General features: G+C 31.9%; 2 protein-coding genes across 2 annotated transcripts in view; both read right to left on the bottom strand.

The window, feature by feature from the left end:
- Positions 1-6,121, bottom strand: part of LOC134701246 (next to BRCA1 gene 1 protein-like) — a 40,070-nt gene extending 33,949 nt beyond the window's left edge. Inside the window, exons 1-7 of the mRNA XM_063562375.1 lie at positions 6,090-6,121; positions 5,387-5,558; positions 4,232-4,454; positions 3,105-3,177; positions 2,267-2,485; positions 1,111-1,257; positions 28-163 (exon numbers count right to left, since the gene is read on the bottom strand). Of these exons, the coding sequence (XP_063418445.1) occupies positions 28-163; positions 1,111-1,257; positions 2,267-2,485; positions 3,105-3,177; positions 4,232-4,454; positions 5,387-5,558; positions 6,090-6,121 (1,002 nt within the window). The remainder of the gene's footprint in view (positions 1-27; positions 164-1,110; positions 1,258-2,266; positions 2,486-3,104; positions 3,178-4,231; positions 4,455-5,386; positions 5,559-6,089) is intronic.
- A 67-nt stretch (positions 6,122-6,188) lies between these two features.
- Positions 6,189-9,997, bottom strand: LOC134701245 (uncharacterized). The gene is made up of 5 exons (XM_063562374.1): positions 9,756-9,997; positions 8,896-8,958; positions 8,272-8,313; positions 6,829-7,073; positions 6,189-6,375 (listed from the first exon to the last, which is right to left on the bottom strand). The coding sequence occupies exons 1-5, from the start codon at positions 9,867-9,869 to the stop codon at positions 6,189-6,191; spliced, it is 651 nt and encodes a 216-aa protein (XP_063418444.1). The 5' UTR covers positions 9,870-9,997.
- Positions 9,998-17,612: the final 7,615 nt, after the last annotated feature.

The following is a 17,612-nucleotide window of genomic DNA, read 5'->3' as shown; positions in this document are numbered from 1 at the left end:
GTTATATAGTAGTTTATATAAATGTACCTTTGTTGAATCAGTCCATTTAGATGTTCCTGCATTTCTTATTCTCCAAGTTTTCATTAGTCTGGTTCCTGGTTGTACTCTGGTTCCATCTGGTATAGTTACATCATACAAGAAATCAGCAGCCATTAAAAGTTCACTGAAAAATAATTTTCTTTACAATTTGCAAAATTCTCAATATTCTGAAATTTAAACCATAATTTGTGTAAAACTATGAACTAACACATTTGAATGTTATATTACAACTAGCATGGTATAGTAACAGCATAGGAGAAACAAGTGAAACTGCGAGCTACTGCTCACTGATGATACCCCCGCCGCAAGTGGATAATATTAATAGTGTAAAAATATGCAAGTGTTCGGTAAACAGGAAGTTGTCAAGTGATCAATCTGAAAACGCATCACACGGTATAGCTGTCTTAGATAAACCCTGAAACCAAATTTCAGAAATCCTTGTATTGTAGTTCCTGAGAAAAATGTGACGAAAGTTTCATGGGACGGACTGACTGACTGACGGACGGACTGACAGACAGAGGTAAAACAGTATACCCCCCTTTTTTAAAGCGGGGGTATAATAAGCAGCCAATAAAAGTTCACTGAAAAATAATGGTCCATGATGCATTTGGCATCAATTTGCAAAATTTCCAATATTCTGAATTTTAAACCAACATATGTGTAAAAATATCTAGATTTGAAAAAATTCTTCAAAGTGTTTTCATGTTAATGAACGGACACTGTTAGGCAGCAATATGCCCTCCATACACCCCTTAATCAATAGCCTATTTTTATTTCAAAAACCCATTAAATATGTATGTTCACAGCTGCATTTATGAGTTATAATTACATCAAGTATGGTACATTAATTCCTTTTTCTCTCTCTCTCTCTCTTGAATTCTATCACTCATTCTCTCTTTCTTTTTAACTTAGTTTTTCCCTGTTGTATATGCAGACTTGTATATAACATCATTCTTAAAAGAATATAACAACTGCTGAAGTTCTACATTCATAAATCACTCATTCTGTCTCTCTTTCTCCACTTTCCTATACATGTAATTCATTCTCTCTCTTTCTCTCTCTTATACTTACACAGTTGCATGTCTGACTTGCATAACATCATGTTTTGAAGATTCTAACCACTGTTGAAGTCTATCTTCTTTCCTTTTTTGTTTTCTCATTATTTTTTCTTCCTTTTTCCTCAGTTTGTCTTGTTTGTGCGATAGCTGAGTCTTTAATCTAAATTTGAATGAAAGAAGTATAATTACATGCTTTCATAATACAATGTTGGAAATATAAAATCCTTCACTGCAACAAGTGTATTACAATATTTCTCTACTCGAGATATTTAAATTTTAATATTTAAAGCATGGGGCTTGCAGAGCTAAAAACGATTAAAAATTTAAAACTGTTGTGTTATAGTGATGGAATCTGTTTCTCTATTAATTTTTATCCTTCTTTTTCAAAGATTTGCAGAAAGTTGTGTTCTTTCTATAAAGTGATGTCATCAGACATGAACACCTTTTTGCAAGAAGTCACAATAAGAAATTTAGAAGAAATCAAGAAATTTTTATGTCATACTTAAATTTGGACCAATCATTTACTGAGGGTAGATATTACCCTAGTGATAATAAATTTCTCACATCCCTCAGGAAATATGAAAATAGCATAAAATTAGGGAACAATGTGGTCAAAATATGGAACCTGTTAGGGACAACATCAAAAGTTCAATGAAGGATAAAAAACTTAATTCACATAGTTTTTTCACTGCCCCCCCCCCCTAACTTAATTTGGGAAAAATTGATTGACCCATATAGATATATGTAAAAATCAATGTCAGATAACCACATCTTGCAGCAGTTCAACCCCACCACCCCTAAACTATTTGAATTAACTTTGTTATCTTACATTGATCTTTTGATGTTGTCCCTTACCATATTTCACTCTGGTTTCATTTATTTTCATGGGAACCAATTTTCTAAGATTGAGCCGAAATTGTATTTTCATGGATAATTCTTGGTTCATTTTTATCCTAACAATTTGTATCTCAGAAATGATTATGAATCAACTTCCTACATGGGATTTTTTTTTGGTTGATGTAATACATGTAATATAATCAGAAATGAAGAAAAGAGTTGCCCAAGCTTTTCAAACAAAGACTGGACACACGATTTAATTAAAAAGTAGTTTATCATAAAATTTTATTCTCACTGACAAACCATCAAAACAAAGTTAAACGTAAACTTACTTATCCATTTTAGCTTTCAGTAATTTTTCAGCACTTTCAAACAATGGTTGTCTGGCTTCAATATGTTCAGTTGAAGATGATCTGTAAATTATCTGTTTAAGAAGAGGAGTTTTATTGCGGAGTCTAACTGGTCGTCTAATCTTCAGGAACACATGATTGGGGTCATGAACTCCGTGGATGGCCTCACATTCTTCACATAAATCATAATCACTACAATTACTACAAAAGAAAAAGAAATAAAGATTTGAATGGATAAATTTTACTGTTAAATAATCAATGAAATCATGCACATTTAAGAAAATCAAATCAAGACTATTCCATTAAAATGTATGTGGGAGGGTAGGAAGGGAAGTTTAATCATTGAATGTGGATCAGGTATCTATTTCAGTATGCGTCTATTACCATTTATATGCATTTTTATCTGAAAAATGGTTCTTGGTTGTATGGATTTTTTTAAATTCCCTTCTGACCTTCTTAATGGAATAGCCCTTATATCAAAATAAGTATTAATTTTTTTTCCATTTCTTTTAACATAGATTATTTACATACATGCATATATGGCATCATACATGCATATGGCCTCAATCTATTTCTTTTATAAAGCAATAAGATAAAATTGTGTGATTTTCTTTGAACAAATCAAACTGAAGTTTGAATTTTAGCTTTCTCAACAATTGTTTAGAATTTTTGTCGGGTTATTTAAAGGAAGTATGTTATTTTTGTAGCAGTTTTTAAATTCATAGAAATAGGATTTCCATAGAACCCTGCTCAATGCATATAAAATGCATGGAAATAGCAATGTGTCAAAAGAATTTGTTTTTACATTTCATAAACATACCAGCATTTGTATCTAGCTCCTACAATGGTCCTCTCACAGAAATCACAGGTTACATGCTCATGGTAGTATATTGCTGTAAAGAAAGTAAACGAGTCTAAATTGAAAACTACGTTCAAACCTATGATTGCGTTGGATAAAAAATCGCAATTTTTATATGTGTGCATGTCAAACAAATTTCGTTGTAGAAGGGTCTAAAAACAGCACAAACAACATTTTCCAAAAGACCAAAAAAAGTGAAAAAGTATATTTAAACAAAACGCATTTGACTAACAGGTCGAACAACTGATGTTCTTTAACCCTGCTGACTGCCATTGACGATTGCCAAATAAAATTGATAACAAGATGTGACAAACTGGATCTGAATATAAATTTAATACGTCACAGAAAAAAAAGAAAGTATACACACAAAATAATAATACTTGATCAAGAATGCCCAACCTCTGAATATTATGAGTAACGACACACCACATTTTTGTACAATACTTAAAGAGTAATAGATTTAATTATTATGTTTTGTTTGTGATTCTAGTTTTAGAAGGGTCAGCTTAATCTTAATGTGTTACACAGCCTTGTACAATGCATTTTAATTGACAGTGAAATGTCCATGTAGGGTCAAATTTGCTGTAATATGCTTACCAGGATATAAGACATGTGAAAATTCCTAGACATAAAGTATTTCTACATTACACAACTTTGATCTGTAAGTTTGTCTCACTAACAATAGTATTAGACAGTATATGAAGAAATCTATGTATTCACATTCCCCATTTCCATTTACAATTTTATTGTAGGATATTACCATTATACCAAAATTGCAGATCAGTAAACATTTAATTTTTAATGGTAGAATTTAATTGTTTACTTGGCAGTAAACAAAGTTAATTTAATAAAAAAAAATCATCAGTTTCATACAGAAAAAGATCAAATCGTCTGATCAAACATTTTATTTTCAATCTGCAGTTAAATTCTAGCTTTTATCAAAACAGATGTTTAACATTTTCAATCAGACAAAATTTGAATATATCCTTTGTTTCTGTTTTTTTTGTTATATTTTTTTAAATGTTGATAAATTTCTGTTGTTGTTTTTGCATTTTTGTTTATAATAATATTGTTTGATTGATACATACGATGTGAAGTTGTTCCTTCTACTGTTCCCACTTCTTTGTTCTTTACTGGTGATGAGATAGGAGTATCTTCTGTCTTTGTTGGGGATGCAGGTGTTTCTACAGTAGTATCAGGGTTACCTCCCTTCATTGACTGGATCACTGCTCCATCTAATCCTTTCAATACTTGTTTCACTGTTTTCCTGGTAACATCTCTTACAATTTCTGTTCTCAATTCAAGTTTTAACTGTAATAAAGAAGGAGTGTCAGACATACAAGTACATGTAATAAAGGATTTGCACTTTGTATTTTTCTCAAAGTGGTGTAAAAACACTATTAATCAATCATTTTCTCAAGATAAGCCTTACATTTTTGAAATCATATCATGAGATAAGATTAGAGAATAAACTTAAAGCAGTATCATTTCATTGATATTTAAAAAAAAACTACAATTCAGAGACATTTTTGTACAGACATACATGTATATATGCTATCAAGAGAACTTTACTGCAAACTGTTTACAATTAATAAATATTTTGTTTAGCTCTTCAAATATCTTTTAATGAGCTCCATCCTTCAAAACATTTCTGTGGTGATCCCTGAAGGATAAACATTCAATTAAAATCTTACTAACTTTAATTATTACTAGACAATTATAAGGAAATCAATTTGGACTATTGACAGGTTAGTGCAGGGCTAGAAGTTGTCAGCACAGACTTGTGTCCATTTAAGGATGTTTGCTGCTCAGCTTCATAATAAATAACTTTTCATAAAACTACTATATATTGATAGGGGATTAATTGAAGAATAAAAAAAGCCAAAAAAATATAGGGGTCAATGTGCTTGTTTTTGAGATATTAGCCATTGGAATTTTGGCAGGAAAATGTTCTCTCTTGATTTTTCATAGCTTTATCATTGACCAGATAAAGTTCTCAAAAACTATTAAAAAATAAATAAAATTCTATGATACTTTTACAAATGGCTTATAATCATACATGGAAAAGATTTATAAAAAGAAATATGGGGGTTCATGGGCAAATTTTTTAAGGCATTTAAATGGATAAAACCAGAGGATTTCGAAAATCTGACAAAAAATCCAAAACATGACAAGTAAACATCCTTAAATCAAATTGCCACATAAACTAATACTCTGAGTATTTGTGTTTTGAAAAAGCATACCTGTTGCATGTATTTGATGAACACATCATACGGCATAGCAGCATCATCTGAAGTTTCAGCCTCTTCTTCATATCTGAGTCGTCGTGACCTCTCTGCACTTTTACAATGGCGTCTTTTATACATGCGATCATGTTCTAATGTCTTTTCAGACTTTCTAACTTTTTGTCTTTGGCTAAAACATTGAAAACATAAACTGCTGATATTTACTAATAATTCTGGTTAATACAAATTAGGAGATAACTGTATTGTATTTTAAGCTCCGACGGCATCAATTGGGGATTTGATGGTCGCAAATTATGTTTACTGGTGACGCGTTAGCTGTATTCTTTGGGAGCTTAAAATACAATATTGTTATCTCCATTCTAATGAAACTGATAGAAAACAACGTTAAAACATGTATTTAAAATCTGTCATATGCCGTCTGCGCTTGCGCGTACGTCCCATAGCATCAATTGTCAATTGATGCCATGTAAATAAGTGACGTTATCCAATCAAAATGAACGTTACAAACGTTGTTGCATTAGAATTTAAAATGATTATATGCAACTCTGTCAGGGAATAGAAGTTCATATAATATAATATTTCTCCCATGCACAAATATTACAAGAACAGAAATAATATGATTGTTTATATTAAAGTTTCCAGAGATCTTCTATTAGGAGTTACAAAAAATATGTTGTCAGCTCCTTCAGCCAATGTTGACCTTGGATGATTTTGCTGTAATCTTTGGGACATTTTGGTTTTATGCTCACAAGTTCTTATAATTCAACATCCAAATACTGATCACATGGCCTTTTGAAATTCAGCTGAAAACTATTAGTACCTTGACATAAACTACTCCAGTCTCTTCATCTTTCTGTCCATCAGATGGCTTCACTTCTCCAGCCTCCTTCTTCTCATCTTCTGATGGAGTAACAATGTCAACTGTACGTGCCATTTGTTTTTCTACTTCTTTAGATCTAATCAATGGCTTACTGTCTTCATGGAGCCTGTGTATTTTAAAGAAAATGTCTAAATTTACAAAACAGAAGAGATCAATGCCTTTATTAAACTGCTATCAGTATCATTTCTTTTCATGTTTTTGGCATTCACAATATTTCTAATTAGTAAACACTTTTTGTACACAGAAAATGAGACAGACATTAGACCAATATATAGATAAGAAAACATGAATATCAGTCTTTCCACTCAACAATAGGCCGACCATTCGAGGTTCACCTCTATAAGACCAATAAATTCTAAGCTTGGATACTGTAGATTCAAAGTTAATAGTCAAACTAGATTATGTATAGGACAAACCAGTTCTGAGGGTTGTTGCAAGCACTTATATATAAATTTCTTAGGATGTTTGTTAGGTTCAGAAAATATTTTTAAATTGTGTACACAGCAGTGCCTACAAAAGATCAATAAGTATTGGATACTGAAAAAACAGAGTTCATTACCACATTTCTAATTTCGCTAACTCTGTCTCACTAGAACAGGAATCTCCTTCTTGTTCTTTCTGAGCTTCTGTGTTCTGCTGAGGTTCAGATCTTGGGTCAACAGAAGATTCCATCATTATCTTTACATCAGTGTCACCACCTGGTGTCTGTGGAGAATTATCTCCCCTGTGTGTTTCCGGATCTACTGGTTGTCCTGTGAAATTTCTCAGTTTTAGATGTAAAGTACTGGAGCAATTCTGTGCAACCTGGAAAAAGAATTACAGAAATGTTTCAGCTATTGCTATTATTTGCCATAAAACATCACAAAATACATAACAGAGGGGGAGGTCAAGGGGTACCCTTCTCCCTTCTCCCACCCCTCTTCTCCTTTCTCCTATCCCTCTTCTCCTTATTTTTTTTTTAATTTACCGGAAAAAAGAGAGATATTTTTTTTTCTTCATATTTTATTTTTTTCTCCAACTTTTTCTCCTTTCTCCCAGCCTTCCTCTCCTTTCTCCTACCCCCTTTTTCCTTTCTCCCACCCCTTTCTCCCTGTCTCCCTTACCCATGTCCTCCCCCTCATAACATATCAAATCTTTAATAAAAGAACAGAGTTCCAATCTCCCTATATTATTTTATCTATCCAAGTAAAAAAGGCAAAAACTTAATTAAACACTAATTTGTTCTTTAAAACAATTTATAAATATCTTAGACATGTTAGAAAAATGAAGGCTTCAGAGCAAATGCAATGCAATTTTCTGTATAATTCATTTTCAAGGGGCATAAATCATGTAAATTGTTAAAAAATATTTATCAGCACTGATTTTTGAACATATATCTAAGACATTGCTTAAAAAGTCGGACCACACCTGATAGCAATAACAAGCCTGGACAGATGAACCCCCCTTCCTATTTCAATGTGTTTTCGCTGGAGATAATTACGCAAGATTGCACATTTACTGCATAGTTTTAATAAATTAATATGCAACTTGAACTTTCTTAAGGTGCTACCCAACACAGGTCACCTTCACTAAAATTAATTTGGCTCGTTTAATTTTCATAAATTTGAACAAAGTATTTTCTTTGACCCTTTGACAAAAATATAAAAATTTCAAAAAATTTGAACCAACCGTTTTATCAGAAAAATTTCACTGGTTATAGAGCAGTTTGACAAATACTAATTTTGATCATTGAGAAGCTAAATATTCCCTTAACAACACAACGTAATTAAAACGTTTGGCTGATTTTACAGAGTTATCTCCTTGCAGTGTTTGGTACCACCTTAACCTTAAACATGTTAAAGCTAAGGTAAATACAACTTAACCTGTCTTCATGTCTGATCTTACCTGTAGATTTTTAATTATATAATGAATGAGAATGACACACTGATCTGACAACTCTTAACATTTCATAAAAGCTGATGAAACTGAATCTCTACTTAAAAGTTTTTATCAATCTACTTACTTTGAAAGCTTCTTCTAACTCTTCTTGACTGCTTAAAATAATCTAAATAAGAAAAGCAAAACAGATTGTGAGCAAGAAGTCATTATAATATACACATGTAACAGGTGCCTGCTGAAAGTGAGATTTTTAATATTAATAACCTAGCTAGAAAAACTTTTAACTGTAACATTGCAATAACAATGAATGACATGATGATTGCCATTGGTGAAGCAGGATCTGCTTACTTTTCATGACATCTGAAATCCCCAAAATATTTTGTTGGGGTTTCTATTGCTAGTATTAAAATGATTATAACACATTATATGTCATGTGTTTACTACAACAAACAACTTTGGAAAAGCTTATCAATTGTTGGTATTTTAATCTTTCAGTTAGTTTTTCAGATAATTTTTGGAGCGAAAAGTACAGAATAGTGAATAGAATGTTGTGTATCCATCAACTACCATCTAATTATAAGGTAAACAAGTAATTGGGACTGACAAGTAATTAATAAAATTGAGAATGGAAATGAGGAATATGTCAAAGAGACAACAACCCATCCCCAGAGCAGACAACAGCTAATCTATTAAATTATCTAACGATACATTTTGTCATGACCAGGAAGAAATAAGCATTAATACTTACATAATCACCATCTGTATCAACGTAAAACACTTCTACATTTTCACAGTCATACTGGACCTTCAACTGAAAGACAACATACAATGTACATGAACAATAAATGTTATCATATTATGTACATGTAAGTGTTTTAGATTAAATGTAAGCCTGAGTCATGTTCTATCTTCTGTCTAATTCCTGATATTTATGACTTATGAAAATGTCTGTCATGTCTGAATTAAATTTGGTTTCACAAAATATCTACATTCAAAATCTTTAAATTTAACATCATAAATGTTGACATCAGATTTATTATTTTATTTTCATGATTTTATTCATTTGATGATAAATTTAAAACACAACAAACGTTCAACTTTTTTTGGTGAATATTAACATGTTTGACAGTCTTGCAGTACAAAGAAGAAGTTGAGCAAAAAAACAATTAAGAATTAAGTTGAAGCTTTATTCAAAATATTATGAAATTACTGTGTGCAGTACTTTGTCAAAATGGGTGACTATAGTTCTTTATTTAGATACATTGTACAAGGTAAATACATGAAATATGAACTCTATGAGAGGTGAAATGAATTTACCTACAAAAATACCAACATTGGGGATTGATATATATAGCTGGACAACTCTTAATCTAAACAGGTATACATAAAAAAAAATCCCTTTGCCTTGAATCTGCATCTTGATCAGCTGATTGAGCAATATGCTAATTACGAATTCAACTTTCATTTTAAAGTACAGAAATACAGATCACATCTGAATAATGTATTTATTTAAATACAACGTTATCAATAATACAAATCATGTTAAATTAGAACTATGTTTGACGACTTTCATAAAGAGGTCATATGACATAAGATTTCTGACTTTACCATGGCTTCCAGATCTCGCCATTGTGTCTTTGGATTTAGTTGAAATATTTGTGAAGCTTCGTTGTCCCCTTCGTATCGCACATTTATTGCTATAAGTTCGTCCATTTCTACCATGTGGCTAAGTGTCGATGTTCCCAATTAATGTGTATTCGAGAAATTCACAATATTATACTTTCATCTTCCTTTCTTGTTGACAAATATGACGCATTACCATCTAAACACAAATCTGAATGTACAGGAACACATAGTGCAATATCTTGACGATTTTTCATAAAAATCACGTAAAATTAAAACAAATATGCATGGGTTATTCTAAATTCCGTACACAATTTTTTCATATGTAGGTTTTGTCTGCAGCATTATTTAAGCAAAGCTAATATTTTTAATGCGACGGATTAGATTCTAGCGCATTAATATTATATTTTCTATTTTTAGAAATTATCTGAGTGACGTAAAAATTGATCGCTATTGACACGTCTGTTTTGAAACATGACGAATTTAGATATGACAACATTTTGTCGTCCCAAATATTTACTCCGATTATTCGAGATATCTGATTAATTGATAATTTCTCGTGTTTATTTGTCATTTTGGACCTTTTTAACGCGGACATGGACTCGGAGGAGTATATTGAACTTGATCATTGTTGAAGGCCGTATGGTGTCAAATATATATATACATATTATAGTAAACGTCTTTTCTCGGAGGGGGACTCCAATACTTGATTGCTAGGGACGCTGGGTTTCAAATTTATTCTGTAACCCCATTATACACCCTTTTCATATAATTTAGATTTCAAAAACTTCATGTATGCCTACTAACAAATTGAAAACTGTTCCTTATTTTTAGTCTTGTTATCTTAGAAAGTCTTACTGATTAAAATACTACAATAGGTAGCTATTTGACAATTTAGTAGTGTCAACCCTGTGATTATGACCCGTGTATATAGCATATTAACCCTGAATACACCGTTTGGTGGTGCGCCTGTCAGATGCGGAACGTACAGATTAGGTAATAGGTAACAGGTGAATATACTATTGGTATCGGTATCGGACTCGACCCGGAACTTCTTAATTATTGGCAATATTAATTACGTGGAAAACAAAAGGGCCTGGATTGGTGTAATTTTCAATCTACACCTTTGTACTATATTAGTGATATATAAAGTTGAATTCTTTGATTCGTCGTTTTTACGTGATGAAGGCTGAAAAATTGGACTTCGTAATTTTAGTATTATAGATTTTTAAAATATGACGTCAAAACATTATTGAAGATCAAATCAGGAGACAAATTTCCGGGGTTCATTTTTAACTTTCAAATGAATTGATTTAATTTTTAAATATAATAATTGACCATTAATAATGTAAGATTCTCAATAGCATATTTATATATATATATGTGATATGTAGATCATACCCCAAATCAATATACCGTTATCAAACGTAAATGCATTTTAATATAGGATGTCATTAAAAAGGAGGGTCATTCTTCAATCGTAACTACTCGGCCATTCTCGCTACGCAGTACAATAGTTATTTCTTCGTGCAACCAGAAAGGCCGAGTTGTTCCGATTGGGTCATTCTTATATAAAATCTCGCAAAATTATGACCCATATTTTTGGCACATCCCCGTATACCCAATAATAGGAAGTTACCCCCCCCCCCCCCAAAAAAAAACTTATTAATAAGTTGACCTTATCATATATAATTCTGATAACTTTCCCGAGCTATTCACATATTTTGAATTTCAAGCTTGAAAAGGTGACCTAGGTATTCCAGCGGCAGTTCATATATATATCACCTTGTACATACAGGACTGAAGTGGACCCTCCGAGCGTCTATATATATATATATATATATTGAGAAGCTTCTTATTTTTATAATTAATTTATATACAGCTGCATGTCCAGGATGTTTCAAGTTTGTCTTAATTTCATGTAGAGAAGGAACTCTTCTTATACCCTTCAGAATCAGAACACGAATTGTGTTTTTTTGGTAATTGTTTTATTTTTTCAAGGTTCGTGTTGCGGATTCATGATTCATAAAAAGGGGCTTGATTTTTAACACTGCCGAGCAAAGCGAGACGATATTTTAAGGAGCGATTTTATGTTAAAATCGAAATGGGCGTACGCATTGCGCAGCGGGACAATACGCCCTCTACAACCTCATGGGTCCGCCGTTGGTCAACAACTTTAGTATGTTGCAGGTTGGATGCGTGCTCTACGATCGAAGACGGAAACAGAGAAATGACCAACCAGAATGAACTCATGGTAGATGCTGCAGGATTACAATTGTGTATGCAAAAGAGTGTTTTGTCTACAAAAGACTCATCAGTATCGCTCGAATAAAAAAAATAAAAACATGCAAACAAGTTTCTAAGTTGGAAAGTATTTGAAGACCCAAAATTCTGCCATACACAGCTGCAGCTAGTTGATACTAGGATACTAGGATCGTTAATTAGATTATCTTTTGCAGTTAATATAAATATTTCCGCCTACCTACTATTTTCATTATGTTTGTTTTGACTATGTATTTGCCATAACCAAAATTGTTTTTTTGTTTTTTTCCCAAATAAAGATGCATGTATTTTTTTATATTGAAATTGAGAACGGAAATGGGGAATGTGTCAACATGGTCAAAGAGAACAAACCGACCATAGAGCAGAAAACAGTCGAAAGTCACCAATGGAGCGAGAAACTCCAGCACCTGGAGGAGTCCTTCATGCTGGTTATATTTGTATATATACGTGGTGTCTTGCAGTTACATGGGAGATATTGTCATTTTCGCGACGCCAAACTACGACTTATCACGGGAAAACATTCTTTTTTAAAATGCCATTTGGTTTGATTACGTAAGACGGTCAGGTGTTCTAATTTACATAAATATACAGCAAAAATTTTTTCTACATTCGTGAACATTTGATAAATATGAGTTATTTGAAGAAAAAAAAAATTGCACAAATTTAAACTACATTAATATAAAACAGAATTTACAAATAATATAACAAAAAGCTTGTGTTTATCTTTTAAAACAAAAAAGTTGTGTATTTCTGTCTTAAGGAAAGATACATCCACAAATCCGAATTTTGAGCATATGTATAAAATTTCGACCTCGTTGCCTACATGTATGAGGCAACTATCCATAAATGATAAATGAAGTGTCAATGGATGTATGCAATTATATATGGCTTGCCTGTGTAAAACCAACGACTTAAAATTGGTATCTGCTGATTCCACACCAAGTACGTGTCAGTAAGGAGTTAAAACGAAGACGTTTGGGATAGCAGTCATGCAAGATAATGTTAATAAAGCCCAAAGCTATCATAACGATTTGCTACAAACCCTGTACAAAACCTTAACAAAAGACATGGTCCTTAATTTGATATCTTAAAGGAAAAAAATGCTCATTATCCAACTTTTTAAACGGCTTTTATGTAATTACTTGATAACTGTATTCAGGACATTGCAGTTTTTCCTGTAACCAGCATATATGTTACTGTAAACCCTAATTCTTTTAAAATTTATGCGGTTATTATTTATATTTTTGCCCCCCCTTCTTATTATCATGATTTTTGCTCTTTATTCTCTTTCTGTTATTCCCGTACACACCCTCATATAACAGGATGATTTTTGTCAAATAGATTAAAGAAAGATATCGATTGTTTTCCCCAAGTAAAACAAATACAATTCTGGAATACCGTGTAGACAGGAACATCATAATTATATTCACGGAAAATGTCCGTGTATATAATTATAGACATGTAAGTGAGAATTACAAAGTTTCACAGGAAACAGAAAACTTGATTAATATTTTTCAAGTTTAATGGGAAATAGTTATAGCTCAATAGATATTCTGAAATTCACATCTATCACTCAGGCTCTAGCAAACATATACATCACGCTACAAAGAAGCACTGCAGGGTTGTCATGCATTTGACCCGTCCGTCCGTCCGTCAGTCATCATGATTTTCGGGTCGTGATAAATCAATAACTTTAAAATCGGATCGTAATTACCATAAATGGACATTTGATTACACATAATGAAAATTATGAATATTCGATTTGATTTTCGATTAATACTACGTCTAGTTAAGGTCAAGTTCAAAAATTGATAAAAATCTTAATAAATTTATTAAAATACCCTGAAAATATTTTTTGTTTAAGATTACAAGTTAAGAATCTAACAACACTGCATTGAACCAAACACAAAAGTATAGGTCGTATATACGAGTTGCATGTAAATCCTGAATTATCTCATAGGTCAAGGTCATATCCCCCTACATCCAATCGAAGTTGTGGTGAAAAGGGGGCGAGATTATGAAAAAATTTGACTCAGATAATTTTCAATTGGATGTTGTTGGTTTTTTTTATGAGGAGGGGGATTTTTATTTTACAACTTTTTTTAAATTTGGGGGACTTATTTTTATTATGGGGTGTTATCTATCTACAGGTAGATAACCAATAAAATTTCAAGATTTGTGCTTCATAAGAAATATTAAAGTTATATTTATACCAACAAAACATACTTAACAAAGCTTAAACAAACAAAAAACTAGATTGATACAAATGGCACAGGGGCGGATCCAGCCATTTCAAAAAGGGGGGAGGGGTGTTCTAACTATATGTCCCCATTTAAATGCATTGATCGGCCCAAAAAAGGGGGGTTCTAATCCCCCACCCCCTGGATCCGCCAATGTGGCAGGTTTGGACATTGGGCCAGCAATTTTCAAGTGTTAGGGACAGAAGCTTGATGGTTACCAGATTTCTAACCCATTGATTTTTTTACATGAATGATGATTATAACAACATTTATAATTCACGAAAAGGTATATTTTACATGTATATATATCTGCATTCTTTTCTATGATACAAACAGGTAATGCATATATGTAAAGGGTAAGGAAATAAACGTGCCTAGTCAAATTCAATTTACTTAGTAGTTTTCTTTATTTCTTTCCCCTTCAAAGTAATACTATTGATATTGATGCTGGACTTAGTTCGTCTCTTGAAATCTTCCTTATTGGCCTAATACACATATATTGCCGATTATAATTTAATTATATTTTTCTTGATTTCAAAATTGTATCAGATAATTTTTGGGATGCACATCAGTGTTCTACATGTAGTTCATACTATGATGAGACTCAAATGCTGCATTGATATCCTGCAGTATTTTGCATTGTCCCTAATGTGTCTTCAAGTTCTATTGTTGATGTTGCTGTATGAAAAAGTAAAACAACACTACTGAATTCCAAGGAAAATTCAAAAACAGGAATCCTCACATTAAATGGCAAAATAAAAAGCTCAAACACATAAAACAATTGATAACTGTCATATCCCCGACCCAAAAATATACTCTATAACGAACAGCCACAAATATTAGAGGTCTGCGTATTGTATACACATGCTCTCTTTTTTTTAAATTTTAAGTTGACTTCTTTTTCTTTTGTTTTATTTTTCTTCATTTTGCCATCTTAAATAAAGGCAATAGTAACATATATCCCACATTTTCTTAAATACATGTTTAATTTATTCTAGTTAGAATGTTGCATTTTTGTCGAGCCTTCGACTTTAGTCGAAAAAGCAAGACCAAGCGATCCTACATTCCGTCGTCGTTGGCGGCGTCCACAAATATTCACTCTGTGGTTAAAGTTTTTGAAATTTTAATAACTTTCTTAAACTATACTGGATTTCTACCAAACTTGGACAGAAGCTTGTTTATGATCATAAGATAGTATCCAGAAGTAAACTTTGTAAAAATAAAATTCCATTTTTTCCGTATTTTACTTTTAAATGGACTTAGTTTTTTCTGCGGGGAAACATTACATTCACTCTGTGGTTAAAGTTTTTAGAATTTTAATAACTTTCTTAAACTATCCTTGGTTTGTACCAAACTTGGACAGACACTTGTTTATGATCATAAGATAGTATCCAGAAGCAAATTTTATAAAAAAATAAATCCATTTTTTCTGTATTTTACTTTTAAATGGACTTAGTTTTTTTCTGCGGGGAAACATAACATTCACTCTGTGGTTAAAGTTTTTAGAATTTGAATAACTTTCTTAAACTATCCTTGGTGTGTACCAAACTTGGACAGATGCTTGTTTATGATCATTAGATAGTATCCAGAGGCAAAATTTATAAAATAATAAATCCATTTATTCCGTATTTTACCTTTAAATGGACTTAGTTTTTCTGCAGGAAAACATTACATTCACTCTGTGGTAAAAGTTTTTAAAATTTGAATAACTTTCTTAAACTATCCTGGGTTTGTACCAAACTTGGACAGAAGCTTATTTATGATCATAAGTTAGTAAATTTTGAATAAAGATAACTCCATTTTTTCTGTATTTTACTTTTAAATGGACTTAGATTTTCTTCTAGTTAACATTACATACAGTCTGTAGTTAAAGTTTTCAACACATTTATTAGATTCATTAACTGTCCTAGATTTTTACCAAACTTGGACAGAACCTTCTTACAATCATAGGATAGTATCAAGAGGAATATTTTTATTGATTTTTTGCCTCATTTTTGTTGAACCTGCGATTTACAGCAAAAGTAGGCGAGACACTGGGTTCCGCAGAACCCTTACAAATTTTTTCGACAATTATCCAAACTTCAAATAATGTACAGTCAGTTAGTTTAATCTATATATTAAAAGTACAAGGTCATCCTTTTTATTGATCTTTATTCCCCAATCTTTTCAAATGCCTACCTTAATTGGCTTCAGTTGATTGTCATTTGTTACATTCTAATGAGATTAATAACAACAGGAGTAAAAATATCTGGTAGTTTTTTTATTCTTTTTTAATGCCCTGCTTATATGGACAGATCTTGAAAGACACTTGTCTATTGTCTGAGACTGTATGTTGACATCCATGCAGTATTATTATTTTTTTTTTTTGTATAGTTGTAGTTTGTATATTGACATAAATATAACTAGAGGCTCTTACAATTATCTCTATCTGTAATGAACTTGGCCCATTGGTTACAGAGGAAAATATTTGGTAAAATTTACAAAAAATTACCGAATTCACAAAAAATTGGTAAAAAATGACTATATAGGGCAATAAATCCTTGAGGGGTCAACTGACCATTTTGGTCATGTTGACTTATTTGTAGATCTTAGTTTGCCGAACTTTATTGCTGTTTACAGTTTTTTCTCTATTTATAATAATATTCAAGATAATAACCAAAAATGACAAAATTTCCTTAAAATTGCCAATTCAGGGGCAGCAACCTAACAACCGGTTGTCCAATTTGTCTGAAAATTTCAGGGCAGATAGATCTTGACTTGATGATCATTTTTACTCATATTAGATTTGCTCCAAATGGCTCGGTTTCAGAGTTATAAGCCAAAATATACATTTTCCCCCTATGTTCTGTTTTAGCCATGGTGGCCATCTTGGTTGGTTGGTCGGCTCTCCGGACACATTTTTTAAAGTAAATACCCCAATAATGATTGTGGCTGAGTTTGGTAAAATTTGGCCCAATAGTTTCAGAGGAGAAGATTTTTGTAAAAGTTAACGACGGCGGACGCCAAGTGATGAGAAAAGTTCACTTGGCCTTTTAGGCCAGGCGAGCTAAAAATAGAGATGTCTTGTGGTACTGTAAATTCAGAAATTATTGTGATGTTTTTATTATTGCAAAAATGTGGGCAGGTTGTTATTGCAATAATTTAAACTCTCATTTTCAAACTATTTATATAAGTCAAACAGGATTTTTCTCAATATCGCAAAAAATTAGAATCCCATTTTAGTCCAAAATGATAAAATCACAATAATAAATGCACACAATAATTTCGAAATTTACAGTATCAAAAGTACAAGATAAACCTTTTTATTCCCCAATCAGTT

This window comes from Mytilus trossulus, unplaced genomic scaffold (assembly GCF_036588685.1).
Source record: "Mytilus trossulus isolate FHL-02 unplaced genomic scaffold, PNRI_Mtr1.1.1.hap1 h1tg000234l__unscaffolded, whole genome shotgun sequence".
NCBI lineage: Eukaryota > Metazoa > Mollusca > Bivalvia > Mytilida > Mytilidae > Mytilus > Mytilus trossulus.
Note: the sequence above shows the minus strand (reverse complement) of the source record. Positions and strands in the feature narration are given on the sequence as shown.

Coding starts and splice junctions, on each gene's coding strand:
- LOC134701245 (XM_063562374.1), bottom strand. CDS start 9,869: ATGGTAGAAATGGACGAACTTATAGCAATAAATGTGCGATACGAAGGG. Junction 8,959..9,755: donor GGCGAGATCTGGAAGCCATG/GTAAAGTCAGAA, acceptor GTTGTCTTTCAG/TTGAAGGTCCAGTATGACTG. Junction 8,314..8,895: donor TTGATACAGATGGTGATTAT/GTAAGTATTAAT, acceptor TTTCTTATTTAG/ATTATTTTAAGCAGTCAAGA.